This window comes from Budorcas taxicolor, chromosome 3, assembly GCF_023091745.1.
Source record: "Budorcas taxicolor isolate Tak-1 chromosome 3, Takin1.1, whole genome shotgun sequence".
Classification (NCBI taxonomy): domain Eukaryota; kingdom Metazoa; phylum Chordata; class Mammalia; order Artiodactyla; family Bovidae; genus Budorcas; species Budorcas taxicolor.
The window spans coordinates 58,048,578-58,073,451 of NC_068912.1; the positions used below are offsets into that span (position 1 = coordinate 58,048,578).

At 35.4% G+C, this 24,874-nt stretch overlaps 1 protein-coding gene across 1 annotated transcript in view; it reads left to right on the forward strand.

Moving 5' to 3' along the window:
- COL24A1 (collagen type XXIV alpha 1 chain) overlaps window positions 1-24,874 on the forward strand; it is a 363,647-nt gene that overhangs the window by 302,510 nt on the left and 36,263 nt on the right. Inside the window, exons 49-53 of the mRNA XM_052638047.1 lie at window positions 16,231-16,338; window positions 17,970-18,077; window positions 18,173-18,226; window positions 18,891-18,953; window positions 21,843-21,896. Of these exons, the coding sequence (XP_052494007.1) occupies window positions 16,231-16,338; window positions 17,970-18,077; window positions 18,173-18,226; window positions 18,891-18,953; window positions 21,843-21,896 (387 nt within the window). The remainder of the gene's footprint in view (window positions 1-16,230; window positions 16,339-17,969; window positions 18,078-18,172; window positions 18,227-18,890; window positions 18,954-21,842; window positions 21,897-24,874) is intronic.

Below are 24,874 nucleotides of genomic sequence, written 5' to 3' on the forward strand. Positions count from 1 at the left end.
TTTGCTATTGTGATCTTATTGGGGCTTTAGGTGGTAATATTTTCAAACACTGGCAACTTTAACTCTTAAACTCAATTATTTTTTCTTCTTTCAACACAGGCTGATAGGGACTCCCACTACTATTTGAAAATGTAGCAGTAATAGTAGACATTCTACCACTGCTAATAATAGCAGAAATGCTATCACATCCTACTATTAGTCTTAGAGAGACTGCGTCTAAATTCCTCTATTAAGAATATTTTGCCATCTTTATTCTTTAGTTTCTTTGTCCGATACTATCTTTTGGGGTATTTGTTTCTCTTTTTCTTATTTTCTAATTTTCATTGTATTGATTGAATTCTCTTCTGCTGGTTTAAAAGTTACTTATTCTCTTTCAGCTGGTGTTCTGGTAGAAGTTGCCCTGAATTTAAGAACCAGATGTGTATTTATTTAGCTCTAGTTATTTTTTTAATATGTCACTAATTGTATCTTCCCTCTAACAAAATAAATATTTTATTTGCTCTCATGCCCTTTTGTTTCCAAAAGCCGTCCTTTCCCTTCATCATTTTTTAAATATAAGGTTGAATTTTGACTTAATCCTCATGCATTTACTTCTCTATATCCTTTGTTTCTTTTTTAACAGAGTAGTAAATGCAACTATTCAGTCACTGTTACTTTCAGTATTTCTTGTAGAATCTTCTGAATTTGTTTCTATTATTATTTGAATACTTCTCCAAGAAGTATTTTTTGTGTAGGTGTTTGTGAGATAAACCTGAGGCCTCATATGCCAACAGATATGTTTATTATTCTCTTACATTTACATGAGACATTCAGCACTGTCAGTGTTTCTAGTCGGTAAAAGAAAAAGGAAGAGCCACCAGATTGGACTGAAAGAAATAAAACTGTCTTTATTCACAGATGACATGATCATCTATATAGAAAATCCTTCAGAATCTACAAAAAAAAAATATTAATTTAGCAAGGCTGCAGGGTGCAATATCAATATGTGAAAATGAAATGTATTTCTATATACTGTATTCCTGAGCAATCGGAAATTGACATTTAAAAAACAATATTTACTGTAGTTAAAATCGGATAATCTGACCCCGCTAAAATATGCAACTTGATACTGAAAACTGTATGACATTGCTGACAGAAATTAAAGAAGACTCAAATAAATGATGTATACACTATATTCACAAATCAAAGGACTCAATACTATTAAGATGTCAATTATCCAATACACTGGCCTTATCTTAAAATTTTAAAGGTACACCTGGCTTATGAACCAGCCATTCTGAACTTGCCTAGAGAAATAAAAGCATATGTCCACACAAAAACTTGCACATGAATATTTGTTGCAGTTGTCTTTGCAATAGCCCCAAATTGGAAACAATCCATGTGTCCATCAAAAGGTAAATGGTTAAACAAATTGTGGTACATATATATAATGAAATATTATTCTGCAATAAAAGAATGAGCAATTATGGCAGAAAGTGAAAAGGAACTAAAAAGCCTCTTGATGAAAGTGAAAGAGGAGAGTGAAAAAGTTGCCTTAAAGCTCAACATTCAGAAAATGAAAATCATGGCATCCGGTCCCATCACTTCAAGGGAAATAGATGGGGAAACAGTGGAAACAGTGTCAGACTTTATTTTAGGGGGCTCCAAAATCACTGCAGTTGGTGACTGCAGCCATGAAATTAAAAGACGCTTACTCCTTGGAAGAAAAGTTATGACCAACTTATATAGCATATTCAAAAGCAGAGACATTACTTTGCTGACTAAGGTCCGTCTAGTCAAGGCTATGGTTTTTCCAGTAGTCATGTATGGATGTGAGAGTTGGACTGTGAAGAAAGCTGAGCACTGAAGAATTGATGCTTTTGACCTGTGTTGTTGGAGAAGACTCTGGAGAGTCCCTTGGACTGCAAGGAGATCCAACCAGTCCATTCTGAAGGAGATCAACCCTGGGATTTCTTTGGAAGGAATGATGCTAAAGCTGAAACTCCAGTACTTTGGCCACCTCATGTGAAGAGTTGACTCATTGGAAAAGACTTTGATGCTGGGAGGAATTGAGGGCAGGAGGAGAAGGGGACGACAGAGGATGAGATGGCTGGATGGCATCACTGACTCAAGGGACGTGAGTCTGAGCGAACTCCGGGAGATGGTGATGGACAGGGAGGCCTGGTGTGCTGTGATTCATGGGGTCACAAAGAGTTGGACACGACTGAACGACTGAACTGAACTGAACAATATGAATATATCTCAAAATAATTATTCTGAGTGGGGAAAAAGGCACAGCAAAGAGGACATACGTATACTGCCACCTATATAAAATTCTAGACCCTGGAAACTAATCTGTAGAGACAGAAAGCAAGTCATTGTTTTCCTGGAGAGCAAAGTGTGTGTGAGGATGACTTACAGAGGGAGAGGGGGGAACATTTTGGAAGTGGTAGATATGTTACCTTCATTTTAATGTACTTTTTCACAGATGTATTCTTTATGTCAATTTATCAGGCTCTAGATTTTGAAATTTATGTCAACTATACCTCAGGAAAGTGGTTTTATATGAAGATATAGGGAGAGAGAGATGACATTGAACTATAAGCAGGAGTAAATTAGGAATCATAATGGGGAGTGGAGCAAGCAGAAAAGAAATATTCTAGGCAGAAACAATAGCATATACAATGCTAGGAAGAACAGTATGATTGAAGAAGAAGAGGAAGAAGGTCAGTTGTGGCTAAAGTTTAGTGAGGAAAGTGTAGAATGATACAGTTTGGTGCTGTTGAGGTAAGCAAGAGCAGCATCACGGTGGATAATGAAAGAATTATCAGGGATACTGAGCATTATCTAGACAGTGGGACCCCAGTGAATATTAAATGTAGGGGGAATATTATTATGGCTCCAGTGTGAAAAATGGATGGGAAGGGGCAGGAGTAGATGCAGAAGACTAAAAAGACTATTTACTGCAATATTCCAGGCTATACATATGCACGGTTTGTACTAGACTGATGAAGTGGAAATGGAAAGAAATGGATGGATTTAGGCAGTATTTAAGAAATAGCTTTAATGTGACTTCAATGCTTGATTATGGACGGTGCAGGAGGAAGGGAGATGTCAAGGATAACTTCTAAATTTCTAACTTGTTCAAGTTTCTAATTCAGTGCCTTGTAGTGCCCATCACTAAAAGAGCAAATGTTGAAGGGGGCCCAAATTTTGTGGGAGAGGTTCTGACATTCAAGCAGAGGTGGTAAGTGAGCAATTAGATATTTGGGGCTAGGGCTCAGAGAGGAAGTCAAATATAAATTTAAAGTACCAACCTAGTAAAATGTACTAGAGTCCTGTTTTGAAGTAGAAGGAATACTCAGCTGGAATTTTGAAGAGACTAATTATAGAAGTATGGTCAGGGTTAAGTCAGTCACTAAATGATGTTGGGTAAACTCAGAGCCTATCAACAGTAGGAAGCAGTTAACCACCCTGAGAGCTGAAAGGTTAAAGAAAAGAAAGAATGTCAGGTTGAGAGTCAAGTTGAGACCCAGAGCTATTAGAAAAGGAGAATCTTACAGGAGCTATAGTTGAAAGTAACCCAGTCACTTACAGAATGCCCAAGTTGGGAGGAGATGGGAGAAAACATATATTACCTCTCTCTTCTGGTAACTTGGTGTCCTAGTGGTTCGTCCCATTGGCCAACCACAACTGGAAGTCAGACCACAAGAGAATCAGAGGAAGCAGTCCATAAAGGTGAGACTCCTAGGAAAATTAACAACATGGAGGATAGGCAGTGGGGGGATATGGGGAGCAAATGAAGAAAAAACACAAATATTAGGTTAACAGTAGAAAGAAGGTCTAGAACCAAGTGGTGATGAATTTTATCCTTTGTAAGTCATGTAAAGAAGAGGGGACTACAAAGGAGCCTAAGATAGAGCAGTCATAATAGAAAAAGAATGCCTTGTCTTGCAAGCTTAAAAATATTTCAAGGGAGAGATTCATCAGCTGCATCTAATAATCATGAGAGACTGTGTTGGACATGTTTTATTCTGTTTTTGGTTTGGTTTTTTGGCTACTCGGTGTCTCAATCCCATTTTTATGTTCAGAAATTTTTGTGTTTTCTCTCTTTTTGAGTCTTAACGGGAAGCCACCTTTTACTACAGAAGTCAAAAATTTCAGACCTTCACCTTGCAGTCCCTCTTTGAAACAGGGATGCTGGCCCATGACCCAGGCCTAAGCAATCAAATATATTCACCTACACTTTGAATTGAGAAGTTAATAATGCACAGAACCAGGGATAACGAGACTCTTTTCTGGTGGCAGTAGCAATAACTTTCAATGGCACTCAGTCTCCAGGGATGACTGGCGTCAACATTCAAGAGCTAGGGTGGTGCTGACTATAGTGTCCAAATTCTGGCTGCCTACTCTTTTAATTTTATCCACTTTCCAAACCTGGTTTTCTAGATTTTTCTCTGATTATATGAGCTACTCCATGTCTTTACAGTAAACTTTTTGCTTAATTGTTTTCTGATGTTTGCAAATAAGGATTCCCCCCCCCCCCCGACTAATACAGAAATCTAATAAGATGTCATTATAATTGTTGCATATTAGTATATGGAAATCATTGGTAACTTGAGCAAGTAAATAGTTATTTGATTAGTGGAGGCAGAAACAGGACTTAGTGCTTGAGAGTGACAGTAGTGAGGAAATCAAAATATACAGACAGTTAAATGAAGAAATTCAGCTCTAAAGGAGAAGGCAGGAAAATAACTAGAGAAGAAACTGAGTCTAAGGTCGAAAGTTATACTTAAATTAGAGAACCTTAACCATATTTAAATGCTAGAAGAACTTAGAATAGATGGAGATGCTGAATACTTGAAATCAAGGAATCAGTCGGACAACAAAACGTGCATATCCTAGCTCCACTTAGAAAGTTATCCTACTTCTAATTGAGGGTCATTTAAAAAATCGATTCTGAGACACATATCCCTTTATATTTGAATAAAAAACTCATTGAATTTTGCGATGAAAAGATGAAATGAATTACGATAATATTGAATACTGTACAATATACCTCCCAGAGCCATGAAATTGAGCAGCATCTGGTATTTCTATTAGTAAGCAATTAGGTATCAGATCATAACTCATTGTCTCCTACTTTTTAGTGTTTTCAGAAAATGTTAGGAAAAAAATTACATGCATACTTAGAATATCAGGAGGTTAAAAGTACTGAAGTATTTTGTAAGCTTTGAAATAACAGCAAAATAACTTTCCCTTAAGGAGTCCCCTTTTAACCCCAAGGTTTACACATGCTATTGGTATTTATGGATATAGAAGCATTTTTTACAAATGTCTCTGCTCCCTGTAGAATATTTATTATGAAACTAGAATTATAATGCTTAATAAGGGACTAGTCTGTTCTGTGAAACTAGGTACAGTGGCTAAACTAGTCATTAGGAAATGTGATTTTGAAGGGAATTATTTCTAAAAGCTACTATGGTGATAGAAAAACTATTTAAGAGAAAGCAGTATAATTTCTAAATACTAGCAAGTTACCTGGAATATTTTCAACAAAGGATAAGGACATCATTCTATTGGTCTTTTGTGTGTGTGTGTGTTTTTCCTTTTTTTATTTTCTTCTTTTCAAATCATGGCACCATGGTGTTTTTTGGCTTGCCGTTAAAGACTGCTGGATTTTTCCACTGAGAAAAATATTTATTCTGGGATTTCTGGGATTATGCAAGTGCCTGATTTTCCTAAACAATGTTCTTTCTCTTTTTGATGTGGCCAAAAGAGTTAAAGAATTTTTGGCATACTCACACTGCAGTTTCAGTGTTTCTTCAAGGTCATGTGACTACAACTGAAGGATGGTATTGGGGAAGCTCACAGTTGACTGTGTGAATTTTCTTCTGTATAAATGAGTGGTTTGAGACTAGTCAGCTTAGCACATCTGCAGTAAATGAGTCTACCATGCTGTTTTCATTGAGCTGGACTTCTGTATTAGCATAATACCTGAGTCATTTATGAAAAAGGAAAACAACTTTTTCCCTGAAAAGACCGTAAATCTATTTGTCATCAAGATGAAGGCTTACCCGTCTTTATTTTTCATTGCTGCAACTAATAACATTGGTTATTGAAAAAGAGGGAAAGAAACAAACTAACGACTTGGGACCAATCCAAGTGTTTCAATCTTGACTTTGAACTTCATCAGATAAACACAGGCTTAAGTGTTGTCAAAAATGAGATGCTTGTCTTTGAAGAAAGTTGAAAGTCTTGCATTTTTCCACCTGTGGATTGTGTCCACGTAGTCTAAGTCTAAGAAGGAAAAACACACTTCATCAGCCACTCACAATCCAAGCATAGAGTAGCAGGACCACCATGGAAGCCTCTGTTAGGAACACCAGCAGTCCCAGCACCCCTCTGGGTGGTGTATTCCCTAGTTTATGAGCTGGTCACCCCAAAGAAACTTGTTTCTAACAAGATATATTTCTTTTTTCTTAGTATTTTGGAGGAAGAAACATACCAGCATGGGCCAGATCTGCATTCATCAAATCCTGTCACCTCTTGATTATTAAGGGGTTGGCTATCCAGTTAGGCTTTATTCTGATTGCTACTTTCTCCCTCTTCTCCACCCTTCTGCTTGTTTTGGCCCATTTACTGCTCATTAGGAACTCTTCCAAAACAGACAGAACTCAGCCTATTGGGCTGCTTATTAGCAACAAAATGAAAGATTTGCAAGAGGATGTAACTTTCCTAGTTGACTCTTCAGTGACTCCAAATCCAGTAAAGTCTGTACTCTTTGTGGAATATTGTTTCTTTATGATCTGGCCTCAGTCTTATATTCTACCTTTCTTTTTTAGTCTAATAATTATTAAATGCTATGTGCAAGGTGCTGAGTATATATGAAGTTTATTCTCACCAAAACTCCATGAAGTAAGTATAGCTATTATCTTCAGTTTACAGAAAAGGAAGCTGAGACTCAGACTAAGTAAATTGCTCAAGATCACACACACAATAAATAATAGAGCCAGGATTCAAAATCACACAGTCTAGATTCAGAGCCTGTATTCTTAACCATTGTGCTATGCTTTTTCAATCGTGCTTAATTTATTAGACATTCCTCCAAATTCTGTATATTTCCCCCACTTTCATGCCTTTGTACATGTAATATATTCCCTCTGCTTTGAAGACTCTTCCATCTTTAACCTTAGGAAGAAAAACTTCTTAATATTTCAGGATTGAACTTAATTGAACAGTTATTTCTTTCAGGTACCCTTCCTTGGACTAGTCAAAGCTAAGCATGCCTGCTCTGAACTTCTGTACACTCTGTACACTGATTCCATCAGAGCATGGATCATTTGGGCACTAATTAATGATCTTAATGTCTTTCTCCCTCAGGCATTTGTAAACTGCTATAGTACTGGTGTTCTGTTTTGTTTTTGTATCTCTAATACTTAGCATAGTGTCAGGTCCATTTAGAAGAAACTCAATAAATATTTGAAGAAAAAATGTTCTTTGCGTAATAATTATGACTTGAGACGGAGTTTAAAATTAAGATGTGCTTGCTACTTAAGAATCATCTATAAAATGGATACAGTAATATCTAATTCATATGGTTTTTATGAGGATCAAATGAGATGTTGTATGTGAGGTACTTACTAGGCTGCATGCACTTATTGAGTTATTGTTTTTTCATAATAATTTTCATGGCTAGGCTAACATTCAGTAACCAAATATTTGTTTAGTACTTAACAGTGTTATTGAACCAAACTTGGGTCCACTCGCCTACACAGTAAAGCCAATTCACTGACACCAAGCTGTGGTGAAGGAAAGCGCAGTGTTTATTGTAAGTCACCATGCAAGGAGTCCTAGACAGCTAGTGCTCAAAATGCCCCAAACTCTCAGATGAGTTTCAGCAAAGCATTTTGACAGGCACAGTTAAGGAGGGCTATCACAGGATATGTGTTTGGCTCATAAACAATTCTCTGGTTCATTGTGAGGTTACAGGATGGTCAGAAGTGTTAACATTGTCAATCCTTAGCTGCCAGTGGGACTAGGGGGCCACATACCCCTAGCTATCAGGTGGTTAATATCTTCCATTTGGTGAGGGTTTTAGTGGCTCAGACAGTAAAAAATCCACCTGCAATTTGGAAGACCTGGGTTCAATCCATGGGTCAAGAAGATCCTCTGAAGAATGGAATGGCAACCCACTCCAGTATTCTTGCCTGGAGAATTCCATGGACAGAGGAGCCTGGTAGGATACAGACCTTGGGATTGCAAAGAGTCAGACATGACTGAGTGACTTTCACTTCTTGAATGTGTGTGAAACAACTCAAGACATGTTCATCAGATATTATAGTGTAGCTACTTCAGAGGGGAGCTAAAGCAGAGGCTATAAGGGGATGGGCCTGTCCTAGGGAAGACCCCATACGGTCCTGCTCAGTTGCAGCATGAGCCTGGAGTTAGGAAAGATCGCAGTGAACAAGATGGGCAAAGAACTGCCCTCCTGGAACATACATGGAACAGCAAGAAATTGCTGACATTTAACCATTTTTTTTACCTTAAAAATAAAATCACAATTTAATATGAAACAACTTAATGATTGAGTAGTAGTCTATAAACAAATCAAGTAATTCTAAATGGTTGGAAGAGCTATGCAGGAAAGAAAGCATAATGGTAAATAGATTTTAAGATAGATTGTAGACTGTAGAGGACTCACTGAGAAGGCTTACACTTGAGCTAAGGACTGAAGGTAAGAGTAAACCAAATATTTAAAGAATGAGGGAAGAACTTGCCATATGAAAGACCCAAATGAAAAGACCTGCAGTCAGGACAAAGTTTGGCATGTTAACAGGATTACCTGAGGATCAAGTAAGGTAGTATGGATATAGACATTATTTTTTAAATAAATGATAGATTTTCATTTCTTCATAGTGGTATGACTGCCTAGTCATGCTAAAAGTGAAAGACCTAGGTGAAATATCCTCCTTCATTCCCCGCCCCATTAGTCTCGTGATTATAGGCTGAGGCCTGGGTAAAGGAGATTTCATAGCATACAGTAATGTTGTCCAATATTATAGTGGCATTTGAAACACTGTTTTGCAAGAACGATAAACCATCAATTGTTCTATGAATGAGTAATTCATTTCTGTGAGGTAATACAATGTTGAAATGCCTGTATCTATTAAAACTGAACAAGAGTCAGTTGTGTATGCTCTTGAGAACAGACCTAGTCAGGCAGGCTTGTCTCCACTACCTTAAGACCTGCCTCAGTTCAGTCCCACTCTGAGTTCCATAGGCTTTAATAGGTTTAGCAATTCAAAACTAAGGTTACCTCCTAATTTTAGTATATAGCTCATTCATAAATCTTATTTCCAACATTTGGCCACATTATTTATGATTGCCCCTGCAAGAAAATGTTATAAATACTACAATATTTATGCGTAATATAGCCCTGCACATAATCACCTAATAATTGCTATCCCACATATTTTTAAACAGCCAGTTTTTTCCGAAGAGGGATATATTTAGTAAGCCAAATAAAATGAGACATTCCTACTTAAACAGAAGTGATTTCAGTTGCTTGGAGTAAAGGAAACAAAGTATTATTTTGTAACCCATTGGTTTGCTGGCTTTAAAAATATGGTACTTTTATGTTGTATGCGTGTGTGTGTATGTGTGTGTGTATATATATACACATATATATATGTATATACTATTGTGCTCAGTCACTCAGTTGTGTCCAACTTTGCAGCCCCGTGGACTGTAGCCTGCCAGGCTCCTCTCAGTCCATAGGATTCTTCAGGCAAGAATATTGGAGTGGGTTGCCATGCCCTCCTCCAGGGGATCTTCCTAACCCAGGGATTGAATCAGCATCTCCTGTGGCTCCTGCATTACAAGTGGATTCTTTACCACTGACCCACTGGGGAAAACCCACTTATGTTGCCTAATATTATGCCAAAAAAAATTATTAGGTCATCATATTTATTTTTTTGTACTATAGAAATTACATTAGTTTTAATTACTGTTTTCTCATACAACAAGTAACTATATAAACATATGATTGAGCACAAAGGAGTGTTCTTGGCAGCAGGGAAAAGATAAAACTCTTTTCCTAGTAATTTTACTTTAGATAAAAACATCATAACCAATTTGAAGTTCTGTGTAGTTTAAAATTTATCAATCTACTGTTGAAAAATGAATGAAATTAACATCAAAAATTTCTCATCTTACTCAAAACTTTAAAGATAGTATTCATTTGCTAATCCTCCTTAAAATGTGGGTTTTTGTATGAAAGTCATTCAGTCGTGTCCAACTCTTTGCAACCTCGTGGACTATACAGTTCACGGAATTCTCTAGGCCAGAATGCTGGAGTGGGTAGTCTTTCCCTTATCCAGGGCATCTTCCCCAACCCTAGGATCATACCCACGTCTCCCACATTGCAGGCAGCTGAGCCACAAGGGAAGCCCAACCTTTATTTAACACATTCTTTTGCTTAATATGTTTGTTTCCATTCTAATAAGAATAAGACAGCTAAACCAAGGGGCATTCAAACAGCAGTGGTATATTTCACTATGTCATCATTGTTCCAAAATTTTTCTCTGTGCCTATCCTCTGATATGTACGGATAGCCCCATTTTCATTACCAGATCTTTACATTTAGTTTCAGGATGACCGCGTATTTATACTTAAGCGACTCCTTCCTTTCCCTGCAGAGAAGTCAAAGTGAAAAGCAACTTCATTTTCTTTTCATAACTGACATCAGATTAGATAAAACAACACAACCATATTGCTATTACAGATACATGGATGACTGTCCACAGAAGTAACTCTTGTGGTGGTGGTTGATCCTGTCATTATTGATCCAAGTACTTGCTTCCTTGGAGATGCAAGTCTTAAAGTGGCCATTAGCTTCAGTCCTGTCAAAACTGACACTTTCCTACAGAGTCAAAACCCTTCTCAGCAGGGAGGCTAGCTTCTATCTGAGGATAATGGAGGTTTCTGGCCATGAGACATCATGTCCTTTTACCATTTTATTAACATTTCTAAGACTTGGGTAAAATGTTGATTGGTCTCAGCATCTCTGAACAAATTAATGGTAATTTTGATTTTATTTGCTTTTTAAAATTTGCTTACAGTGACTTATCCTTTGCTGATTGGTTTTAGACAAATCATTTAGAAGACACTGGAAAGAATTCCTAGGGATTAGCATCTGTTTCTCTTGAACACAGAATCACTCATCCATCTGTGTATTCATAATAAGAAATGTTTGTTCTCTACTTGTATGAAGCATTGCTTGGAACTCTGTACAGAACACTCTGCTACTTTCCTCAGATTTTTCTCTAAGAAACCAATGTGAACAGTAAATGATTTGGAACACATTTTTTGTGCTGTGTGAAATATCTGATAGTACTGCAAGTAAAATTAAGTTCCTAGTGTACAGTTAGCCCTGTGGACTAGGCATATGGCCTTTATTATTCTCACTAAAAATACTTACTGACTTCAGGAGTGTTTGGCAGTCTCTGACTGTCCATGGTTCATGTGTCATCCAAAAGATACATTGTTTTTTTCTGTTTGAGCATAAAGATTTTTTTTCCCAATACCTAAATTACAAATAAAGTGAAGTGAAGTGGTACTATTTTAGAATTGTAGGATGTTGTGGTGCTCTAAAATCATCTAGAGTGATCTTCCATGTGTTATGTGTTCTCTCCATCTGGAATCCATTACTTCTTCAATACATCCAGACATCGGATACACACAGTCTTGAAAGACAACCCACTATTTAGAAAAAATGAAAAATTATGCTGATCCATAGTTTACAACTTTTCAGCTAGTTTAATTCTGAAGCTGCTCTGGTGGTCCACTGTAGTTGTTTTCTTCCTTCCTTTCATCTTTTGTTTATGACTTTGTAAAATCAGCTTTCTCTTCAGGCCATTGGTTTCTTCAGGTTTTTAACCTCTTTTTATTGGGAGGAGCATTGTTCACCCAAACTTTGTTTTTGAAACTGGATTTTCCTGTAGTCATATTTGCATCAGAATCCTGGCCATTGATATAAGACTTAGGTCTTTCCTAAACATTTCTGAAATTCTGTATCCTAGAATTTCAAATGACTATGAATAGATTTGCTTTCATTTGTAATGATGAGCTCTTAAATGGCATCATCTCCTGTCTCCACGGTTCTCATCATTCATATGGAATGTACACTACCAGATAATCTACCCCGAGGTTGGAACCAAAAGGCTCACAGACCAAATTAAATCAATGTAAAACACATTGTAAGAAGAAAAGGGAGGGATTTCCATGGAGGTACAGTGGTTAAGATTCTGTGCTTCCAGTTCTCAGTGCAGGGAACATGGGTTAGATCCCTGATCCAGAACCAAGATTGCACATGCCTTGGAGAAGGAAATGGCAACCCATTCCAGAGTTCTTGCCTGGAGAATCCCAGGGAAGGGGGAGCCTGGTGGGCTGCCGTCTATGGGGTTGCACAGAGTTGGACACGACTGAAGTGACTTAGCAGCAGCAGCAGCAGCCAAAAGGCAAAAAAAAAAAAAAAAAAATCAAAGGGAAAGAGCTTGCATTGACTAGCTTAGGATAAGGTGCAAGCAAACTTGAAGAACCACACCACGTGAATCCTAAATCCACAATGTGGATCTCTCTCCCTCCCTACCTCCCGCCCTCATTCGCCTTCCCTCTATCAAGATTTTACCCTCATAAAAGTTCCTTACAAATATTGAGCCACCAATATAGATAAGTGGTGAGAGAGAAAATGGTTGATGTAGATTGGGACAAAGAAAGATGTGAAGGTCAAGCTAAGGAATGAGAGTCTATATCCTTAAGCACCAAGTGTAGTACATGGCACCTAGTGATGTAATATACAATTTTATTCTTATTTTAGTGTTTTATAATCATGAGGAAAATCTACTTTGAAAAGGTAATTTTTTAAGTATATTGAACTATTTTTTGCCGTTAGTAAGAGGATTAAAAGATACAAGATGATTTGGAGATTTTCTTTTTTAAAGGAAAAATGCTTTAGCATTAAATTCAAAATTGGCTTTACTTTTTAAATCATATTCTGCCAGCCAGGCTCTCCACAGAAATGACTCTAGCCTATCTTGAGCCAGTCATTTCTCCTACCACTTTTATTACTTTTAGGGGAATATCTTTACCTTATATTCCAGTTAAGCCTACCTTCTCAGTAATTCCTTTTCTGATTAGTGCCAGAGGTAACTACCCCTCTTCAGAACCTCTCTATTATTTACTTTAAATCTCTTTTCTCATGCTTTTTTTTTAATTTCTGCCTTTATTAGAACTATTTATATATTACAGTCTTTCTCACTTAATTTTAGGCTTCTTAAAAATTAAAACTATATCTTGTTTATGTTTTTCACAGGGCTTCTTATACATAGATGATATTCAGCAAATGTTGTTCAATGCATAGAATGACTATTGTGCAACCCAATTTAGTATCCCAGGAATCAACTCAGAAAGTAACAATAATCTCCTAAAATAGGGGTCAGAAAAATTTTTCTGTAAATATTAATAACTGTTCTTGAGTTTGCAAGGCAAAAAGCAAAATCAGGAGTATTGCTTCAGAACTTATGTAACAAGAAAGAAAATAAATTTTTATGGATTTTAAATATTGATTTAGCATAATTTTTGTGATACAAGTCTACTAATGAGAAAAACGGAATTCTTTTGCATGGGAGATAACCTTTAGCTTATTACAGTTTCTTGTCATTAATATTTCATTTGTTAATGCTGACATAATGATATTTGCATGTCTTACATATTTCATCTTTGAACATTCTTTTCACATAGACATGTACTGCCAAATATTGCAGTTCATGAGCATATGATTTTAATCTAGCGTATTCATTGCTTGGAAAGAATTTATAAAATTCTGCTAGGTTCTTCTCTTGATAGTTGCCTTTTAGGCATGTCATTATGTTGTGCATTAGTTATTTCCAGTTGAAGTTTCGGTTGAAACTCCTCAGATAGTTAAATTCATTTAGAAATAGAGAAATTTCATGCATCTAGATCTGAAAAATACTACTGAAAGTGTTTGAGTTCAGAATATCTACCCACCAAAAATTTTTGTGGAAATGGAGATCTCACTTGTTTCAATTTTTCAGAGGAAGTGTATAAAGCTGTTTGAACTACTTGTGATTCAAATATTAGTTGTCATCAAAATGATTTTATCACACTATGTTTCACATGTAAGCATTATTTTGCCTTGCAGTTTGGGGTTGAATTCACAGATAAACATTAAATAAATCTGCAGCAAAATTTAATTTCTAAAACCACATATCATTAGTAATAGAGGTTGAGGGCAGTTCTTATACAAAAAAAACCTTGAGTCATAACCTCAAAAAGCCAATAAAGCTTCATTCCTGCAAAGCCATCAAACTGCTGCATGTTAGAGTCAGGAAATTCAGTTTCTATTTTGACAAAAAAAAATTCACAGAACCACTGAAAGTTAAATTTACAAGAGTCAATGGAGTTCACTCTTGATAGTACTGGCACAATAACGTATTGTAGATTCAAGTATTTTCCTCAGAGTACCTGGTGAATAAAAAACAATGAATAATCATAGCTCTAAATATCTTAACTTTTTCACAAGTTTTTTTAATTTGTCTAGTTCATCTTTTTCTGATCTGTTGCTATCAATCTTATCACATTTTAGCAGATTCCACATCAGTCTGTACTGATTTAGTTTTGTAACTTACTTGAAGTTACTCTTACCTATACTTACTCCAGCAACTATTCATAGAGGTTAACTTTGCAGGCACTTCAAACTCAGCATTGATTCCTCAAACAAATAGTAGTATTACTAACATCTATCGATTGACCAAGAGGCAAGTAAAACCACTTGGAAATATTTGCCTTGATTTTTAATTGACTATTGATAGTACTCCAATGTCCTTGACATTTGAAGCAACTGTTCTTGCCAAAAGGCTAACAAACAAGTTTATTTTTGCTGCATGATTTAACTGTCTATCAATAAGTGACTTTCATTGTTGGACTAACAAATGAACCACTTATAAACTTCACTTTAGTTACAACTCCATTTCAAATTTTTGTGAAGAATTTTTTATTGTGATGAGATACTCCATTTTAGTTTTCCTAATTTTTCTGTTACATTTCTGTGAAGTGGGAATATTGTGTCAAGTGCTTGGTATAATAGTGTCGATGTATATAGTATTTTTTTAAGCACAGCTGTAGTGTCATCATATAATAAACACAAAACTTTGACATCTAGCTTGATCACAAAATAATCCACATTCCACTGTACCTTAAAAATACAACATTCAAAGTCGACTTTTTTCTTTTTTTGTTTTGATACAATGGATATGCAGTGATAATAAAATCTCACAGCAAGTCAATATATGTTCTGCTCGAAGCACTTGTCAATTTATAATCGCATCACAGGAATTTGCAGTGCAACAGTCAGAGGTGGGAAGCAATATGTGCCTTTGAGCCTCTGCTACAACTACTAAACTCTACCATTTTAGCACAGAACAGTCACAGACAGTATACAAATGAATGAGCTTTGTTTATAGATATGGAAACTATAATTCCATATAATTTCTGTGTCTTGAAATATTAGTTTTCTTTTGATTTTTTAAACATATGAAAATGTAATAACTATCCTTCACTTACAAGCTCTACAAAAATCCTTGTTTTAGGATTTGGCTTTGAGGAAATATTGTTTACTTACCTAACTTTATTTCTAATTAAGCTATTTGAAGCAAATTTTCTGGAATCATGTGATTGAAAAAGAATATAATTTTTTAATGAAATGTTAATATAATGTTATATAGTTTCAAGTGTACAATATAGTGATTTGGTATTTGTATATATTGAGAAATAATGACCACAATAAGAAGAAAATCCTTCTTAAGGATACATTAATCAGTTATTAGATTTGTCATGCACACCAGAGTATAATACAAAAAGTTAGAATACAACAAACATGCTTCATATCTAGGCTCTTTAGTCAGGAGATACTGGTGGACTTTGTACTGCCTAGGTATTTTTATTTTAAAAACCCAAGACCATTACATTAACTATAATTAGAGATTTCAGATAAGCCAAAACATCATTTAAGCATTTTGTTTATTTGTGAAAGAAGCCCAGGGTAACTCCCAAACCGGGGCAGTGTATCAATAGCAGCCTTTTAGCACACCAACCCTTCCCTTACTTATTGAGTCTCTGGATGGATATCCTAAGAACTACCCCAGTCCTCATTTCTTATCTGTTTTTCAGGGCATCAGAGGCAGCCCAGGAAGAACAGGACTGACTGGATCTCTAGGTCCTCAAGGAGCAAAGGGTTCGTCAGGCCCACCAGGAAGCCCAGGAGTTCAAGGTCCAAAGGTACTTGCATGTTTGTTCAGATGGATGACCAGCATCTTTCCTGGCCCTGAGTTATTGACTAGATCACAGGATGGTAAGACTGACAGCTTGTAATTAAATTTGGCCAATAATAAAAAACACAGGAGGAAAAAAGAAGAGTGCATAGCCTTGACATAGCCATCTCCCATGATAGCCACAGCGCATGTAATTTGCTGGAACAACTTATTAACCCAGGATTAGTGATACACTATAAAAATGCTATTTTACTCATTTTATCTCTCCTTCCTTTTCTGTCATCTGTCTTCTCCTCCAAAACAGAAAAATCGTATTTACTTCCAGTTACATACTTTCTCAGGTATACTTCCTGTTCCACTAAGTCTGAATCTAACCAACTAATTAACAAATATGATAAGCACACAGATTATTTCTTAAAGTCAAAGTGGTAGTAACTGTCTTGCATTAATCTTCATTGCAAGGAGTGTTGTCACATGTAAATAGGCTTTCCCTACAAAACCTCTCTTAGAAATATCTCAATGTATTGTAGATTTGACCCAGACAACCAAGAGATTAGACCAATATCTAATGCAGTTTCATTAAAGACCAGGATTAAGACATTGACACCCTCGTCATTATTATCTCTTAATTTGATTTTCAAGACTTAACATCTAAAAAATTTTGAGGTATTCTGAAAATGATGACTCAGCAACTTATTGTTTCCAGTTTGAGCCTGTTAATGTTTATACCATGAATATCCCTTTCCACTAAAAAAAGATAGCTGAGCAAATGCTAAAATTGAAAAAAGAAATAATATCCCTACCTCTTTTGTGTGAATCTGGGGGAAAAAAAGAAACGATCCAACTTGTCAAGTCCCAAAGCTATATCTTTATCTCAAGACAGTGGAGGATAATTTGCTAATCTGAAAGCTTTAGTCAGAGTTTACCAAGCATCATTTTTCATTACCTTATCTACAAACTGAACATGATTTCTAAGCTTATTTTTAGAAATTGTAAAAGCTATTGCAACTCATTTCAAAAACAAAATAAAAATATATTTAAAAATACTTGACTTTTAAAAACAAAATAACAATAATTATATCTCTAAAAGGAACTTTTATGAGATAAAGAGGCTTGGTATCAAAGGAATCTTGGGAAACAGATAATGGAAATTTCTTAATGATGGAATTGAAAAAAATAATCATGGCAAAAACCAGGGTTCACATTTCAAGAGATTCTGCTCTGTTTGTGGTATCAGCTGAATCATCTCTGTATGGTAAAGAAAACACAGCAAAATAATTTCCCTTCAAATAAAACACAAGCTCCATCACATACAAACACTCCCACACATACCACACCCTCTCTGTAGCCCCACTATCCTCCTCCCACATTTGCAGGCCCCCCTCTCCCCTCCTTTTTCAATAGTCATGACCACAATCTCTGAAATTCTCTTTCCCTACTGCCATGTTTCTTGTTCATTGTAATCAAATATTATGTATGTGGAGAATATTGGTGGGGAGAATGATCATGCAGATTTTGACTTCCCCAGTGCTTTGTACTATGATTGAGGATGGGCCAGAATTTAGGTTTCATTTTAAAATAATATGTTTAAAAGTTCTAAAGTCAAGATTACCTTTCTTTTTTTTTTTTTGTCCATAGGGTGAACAAGGGCTACCTGGTCAACCCGGAATTCCAGGTAAAAGAGGTCACCAAGGAGCACAAGGTGATCAAGGACCATGTGGGGAGTCTGGCATGAAAGGGGAACCTGTAGGTGCCAACTTAGAAATTCACTGAGCACTTCTTATTCTACATACCAGGCCACCATCATACAATAATGATAATCATTTCTATTCACATTACAGGGAGAACATGGTATCCAAGGTTTGACGGGTTTCCAAGGATTCCCAGGTCCCAAAGTATGTTTACAGATATTCTACTGGTCTCTGAGAATCCCAGGCAAGGGGGAGCCTGGTGGGCTGCCGTCTGTGGGGTTGCACAGAGTCGGACACGACTGAAGCGACTTAGCAGCAGCAGCAGCGAGTTATCTAGAAAAAACTAAAGGTGTTGAAATACCAATATTTAGTCTCTGACATGAGCTTCTGTTTTTTTTAATCGGCAAAATTTCAGTTGGTATAGAATTATATAATTGAGTTCTGAATGTTAATTTTAAAACTTATGTAACTATATATTTTCCTAGCAGTTTTATTAAATAATTTGCTTCTGCATCTTCTCATTCTGTTTTCCCAAACATTTTACTATGGAAATTTTTAAACATACCATAAAGTTAAGAGAATGAGTTAACATGCATATACCTATTACCTAGATTCTGCAGTAACATTTTACTCACTTTATTATGTAACCATCCTACCAACTATTCCTATCTCCCTCTATCTCAATCCAGTTTTGATGTATTTCAAAGTCAGTTGTAGACCTCAGGACAATTCCTCCAAAATACTTCAGCCTGTACATCATTAACTATCATGTTCCATTTTTTAAGGGCCAGTTCTTAATAGATTGGTACAAGGTTATTTCAAGTGTAAAATGTTCATATTTTGGCTTTTTTTAAAATCATGCTTCTAGGGTCCCGATGGAGATGCTGGCATTGTTGGAATATCAGGTCCTAAAGGCCCTGTTGGACAGAGGGTAAATATGAAGTCATTCTGCCTTCCCATATATTGTGTTTCTTTGCTCATTACAGGAATTAGGGTTACAAATTCTACAAATAATATACTTCAAGTTAATAACTTAATAAAATTACTTTAAAAATAGAAATTCCTTAGAGTACATGCAAAGAGGTTCTCAACCTCTGTTAGTTCATATATTAGTTTGAGTGAAAGACCCTGCAGACCACCCATGCTTCTTGGTTCTTACTTTAAAAAAAAAAAAAGGAATTAATATGACTACTGGATAATGTATTTATTAACTTACACCAGAAACAAAAACATAAAGTGATTTCATGTTATAAGCATTAATATGACCAGGAACTAGAGACCACCCTCATGTACCACCTGGAGGAGACTTGTCTGTGACCTGAATTCCGCAGACAACACTCTGAAGAATGGTTCCCAATCGCTCTGCTCAGGGGTGGGTATCCCTAGAGAGTGATGAGGAATTAATTAAAGAGTTGGAAAGATCAGGGCTCAGAAGAACTCCAATTAGCTGTTTAGAGCTTGATATTGTAAACTGTAAAGAACATAAATATTAATAGCATAGATAAGTCACCAGCAGTTATTGGTTATTGTTTTGTTTGCTTGCTTTCTTAGTTTTGTTTTTATTAACCACACTCTCCTAACTGATGAGATGATCTATAAAACTATAGAGAAAGAAAGGTGTAAAAAAAATGAAGCATTGGTTTGAATGTAGTAGTAGCTCCTCTATGACTAATGCAGGGAGCTTCTTTACTGTCTGAGCCACCAGGGAAACCCCTCTATGACTAATAGCAGCTGCTAAAGCAGGGGTGGGGAGAGTTGAGAAGAGGAAGGTGAGCAGTTCAGACATAGGAGGACTGAATCTTGAAGAACTTAACAACTGAAAAACACTGTCTTTTGCAAATATTAAATGAAAAGTCAATTTTAGAAACCCTACACCCCTTCCCTAACTGTTCCAATAAATTGTTTTCCATAATACAAAGAGCAGTGTTGTCATGGGAAATGTTTATTTACAGACCCCTCTCAACATTTCTCCAGGTGCAAATAAGTTCTCAGGTAATTAAATATTTTATTGATATTGTCAAAGAGAATTTGGCTGCTTGCCTAGCCTCTGTCCTAAGCACTGTGTCTCTGTAAGCCAGGATCTAAGCCTATACTGCTTTGCAGTTCCAGAAATCTTATCAGCTCTAAAATAATAAAGTTTTGGTAACTAGCTCACAAGTAAATTATAATTGTAAATATTCCTTTATTAAGTCATTATAGAGACACGTGAAAAGCCTTGCTAGATTAATATTTAGCAAAAAACTATTATGTACAAAATACTGATATTCAGTTTATGTCCTTATATCATTTATTCCTTATAAAAATCCCATGAGAGAAGCTATTATCTCTACTTTTCTGATAAGGAAACTAAATCTCCACAAGGTAATTCACTGAAAGCCATATATGGCTAGTATGTAAAGGAGTCATTATTTGAATCCACATCTGATTGACTGAATAATATGTTAGAGGTTGCTTGCTAGTTGCATGATTGGAAAGTAGAATGAATATTAAGTGACCTAGTGCCTAGTTCTTGCTCAATAACCAAAATTTGGTGATTAAATTAAGGTAGGAAATCTAGATTAATTCTTATCCATTTCAAAGTTATGTTTAGGTAGTTAATACCATAGCACCTCATCTTTTGAACACATTTAGATAAAAATAAACAGTATTTTGCTCTTTACTCTTTCTAGAGTTTATGTATACCTCTGAATTTTTAAAAAATAAATCATTGTTTCAGATAGATCACGGTCAAGTTTATTCGATTAAAGCTTTACTGATTTTTTTTTTCAGTAATAAGCCAGTATCGAGGATATATTTGATTAGGTTAAGAAATCAAGCCTCTTTGAGATTTGTGTACCATCTTATAAAATTATCACTTAAATGTGATAAATGTTTAAATGTGATGTGATTATATTTTAAATGTGATTTCATTACATTTACTTTTTAGAGTAGCAGATAATTTCTCTCATTCTAAGCCAACATAATGTTAAAGTTTTTTATCAGTAGACTGCATAGCATTATAATTACCTCTATTGACAGTATTTTCTATACCTTGGCAGGAAAAAGAGATGGACAAAGAGAAAGCCTGTTAGATATTCACATTTATATATTCCAGGTCAAGTGGAGCTAGAAACACTGAAATTTGTAGCCAGTGGGAGTGGGAATAGGGGTTGAGGGAAAATAGCTAAAGTAAGTATTTTGTATTCATTAAGAAATGATAGGCTCCATCTTTGGGAGGAATTAACTAGACATACAGCTTATTCAAAGTTATCTTCATAATCCAGGAGCAGCTTACACTTTCAAACTTGTTTTTCACATTTAATTCTTACAATGGCCCTGTGAATTAGGCATTCTTATTTCTGACGAAGGAATCAGAAGTTTAATTGGGCATAAGGATGCCCTATGGTCCTTTCCCATAATTTCTGTCAATTCCACTCAAACAATTGCTCCTTCAACATCTGTAAATAAATTTATTTAAAATTATATACATGACCCTCTGTACTCTTTTTTTTTTAAGTAATTGCATTTGTTATGCAATGACATACATATAAAATGGCATCATGGAAACTATCACCAAATAAAAATTGTAATACTGATTTACCAGTTTGTTAGAAATTATAGGTTAATTCTCCTCATGGAAAATTATAATAATATACAGAATTGAATCAGATCAAAATTACTATGATTTCTGCTAACACCATAAGATTTTGTAATAAAAACTGGAATTATGTGGACATGAACAATTTTGCTATTGTGCAAGACATTTTCTAGAATTTTTCTGAAATACGGGCAATGAAACTGACCTGTTTTCTTTTCTTTTCTTTTTTTTTTATCTCAACAGGGAAGCACTGGTCCCTTTGGCAGAGAAGGTATAATAGGCCCAACAGGTAGAACTGTAAGTTTGTTGCAATAAAGGTCTTTTTTTTTTCCCATTTTCTTTTTTTTTTTTCTTTAATTTAATCCTATTCTAGAGTAATCCACAAGGAATCACTCTGGGTATTTGAGAAGCAAGGGCAAAAATGTACATTTTCATGTAGAAAGTTCTTCCTGAGAATTTAGAGATCAAATGTAATGAAGAAGATACATATAGTGAGGTAGGCACTTAAAACTAGTTGAGAAAGGAAAATAGAACTGGGTAGGGGAGGAGGGGTTGAGCATCATAATCAGAAAAGCAATAAAAAGAATTTATTTTCTGAAAGAGAGAGCATAAGAAAAGATAGACAGACAGCCAAGATTTGAGTCTTTAAAAGCACTCACTCTTATAACAGAAAGAAATAGTTGGTGGAAATAACAGAAAACCCAGAAAAGCACAAGATTAAGGTCAGTTTCCAGAAAGGAGTAGCTAACAGTGATCTTTAAGAGGATAAATTGCAGTAGAAGATGGAGTACAACTTGCACTGAGGAAGGAAGTAAATCAAAGTATGTAATAATAACTTTTCTCAAATTCTTAAGCAGAGTTTGGAGCATGTATGGTTATTTGCATTCAAGACAGGAGTAAACAGATGAAGTTTATGAAGGTTCACTTAGTTATTTAAGATGATACAGGTAGTAAATAGCATAGATAATATTTCTTACTTCAAGAGCAGTGCTCTTTCTACTCCATTCAAGCAATGTCTGGAGAGGAAATTGAGACAGTTAATATATGCCATTGCCGTAGGGAATCTTGCTGTGAAATAAAGTAGGAAAATAAGACAGTGAATGGTGAGGTAGTCATGGGAGGGTTTTGCAACACTAAATAGTGTAAATATACAAGAGGAAAATTGAGACTTGGAAAGGAAATATTCATTCTCTGCAAGGAATCAATATTTTGAACCATTTGAAAGTGTGGTATATAGAAAGACCAGAGTTTAAAAATATAAAACAGAATCCTTCAAATATTGTCAGTATTCTTATTGATAAATTTAGAGAAGAATTCACCACCAAAGTTATTGGCTTTTTGATTTTTAAAAAAATGAAATGTGTAGCTCACTATTTTTCTAGATTTGCAGCATTTACCGCTCAGAGCTATACAGTCTAAGTGGGATGTTGTAAGTGGGAGAATTCTCATATTTCAGTGGGTGGTTCTTCTGCAAGCTAAGGAACACATACTGTTCTGATTATGGAATGATTGTTCTCTTCCATCAAAAATGTGGAGTATTAATTGGTCAAGGAAAATATGATAAAGAAGTGGCTCAATTAAAATATCTTACTGTGTTTTGTTTATAGATAGTTCTTAAAGGCCCTTACAATGTTCAGCATGCACATCAAATTTTTTCCATCTTCTATTTTTTCTATTCTCAGAAGAAACTTATAAGGAAAGTTCATTATGAAAGAATAAGCATTTGAGAATGGTCAAAACACATTGTGGAAAAAAATAGTGGTGGGGGATGGAACTTGCTCTTCCAAATAAGAAAACATTATTTCAAAGTCTTTGTAAATGAAACTATGTGCTAGTACAAACAGTAGATCATTGTAGCAGTTTAGAGCCCAGAATTAGATCTCAGACTACATGGGAATTTAATTATAAGGAAAATGGTATATCAGTATGATTTGGGCTGCAAGGAATAGGAACCCTGAATCAAACCGCCTTTAACAATAAGGAAACTTATCTTACTATGGGAATCTCAGAGTTAGGAAGGGCTTCAGATTTGGTGTATTTGGTGACTTAATCTTGTTATCTGAGACTATTTCCATATCTCTATTCTACCATCCTAAATGTTATCTTCATAATTAGGTTTAGGGCAAATGACCACAATATCTCAGTTATCACATCTAGATATAATCATCCAAAGTGAAAAAGTGACCTATATCCCTGTCTTGGGAAAAATAAAACTTGTCTAGAAGTCTCCCTTTTTTTTTCATGTCTTTTGATCAGCCACACACCCATTCCTACCCCAGTGATAGGCAAGGAGGACAAAGTCTTTTTAGTCTTACTACTGCTGTAAGAAATTGGAACCCTATTTCACTCAATTTTTCAAAAATCTCTGATGAACGTTTTAAGGAAAGAAAAGAAACAATTAAAAATCTTAGAAAAAGTAGGAAGCTAAAGTATAGCTTAAGGATTGAGGAGACCTTTATTTGTTGTTCAGTGACTAAGTTGTGTCCCACTCTTGTGACCCCATGAACTGAAGCACAACAGGCTTCCCTGTCCTTCACTATCTCCTGGAGTTTGCTCAAACTCATGTCCACTGAGTCAGTGATGCTATCTAACTTCTCAACCTCTGCCACTTCATCTGAAAACTATGAAAGAACAGAAAACATATTTGAATACTTTAAATTTTTTAAATTTTGTATGGGAAAAGATTCCATAAATAAAACTAATACAATTGGGAAAAAGTAATTGCAAAGCAAACAATGCATAATGGGTTAATATATAAGCTTTATAAACTGGTATAAAAAAGAAAACTTAGAGAAATGAACAAATCAAAAGGTCAGTAACTATCTGAAAATGTACTCTCCTAACTTTTAGTCAGAGAAACATAAATTGAAGTAATAATGAGATATTGCATCTAACCTCTCAAAAAAGGCTGTGGGGAGAGTAGTATTTTTGTTAGAAATGTGAATTACAGCCTTTATGAAAAGATATTTGTTAAAATAAATGTACATATATGTGAAGACCAAGAAGTTCCCCTTTGAAGAATTTGTCCCATAGAGATAAAAGTACTCAATACACTAAGGAAATTTAACAAAGAGGTGGTGTTTTTTTTGGTTTTTTTTTTTCCCCCACAACACCATTTTTACTGGGGGGAAAAAGGATGAAATAACATGAATGCTCATCTGTAGAAGAATGGTTGAGTAAACTGTGATCTAGCCACTTTGTGGAATATTATGAAACTATTAGAATTTATATCTAGTTTGGCTGACTGTTGTTTCATGGTGTATTATTTAGCATGA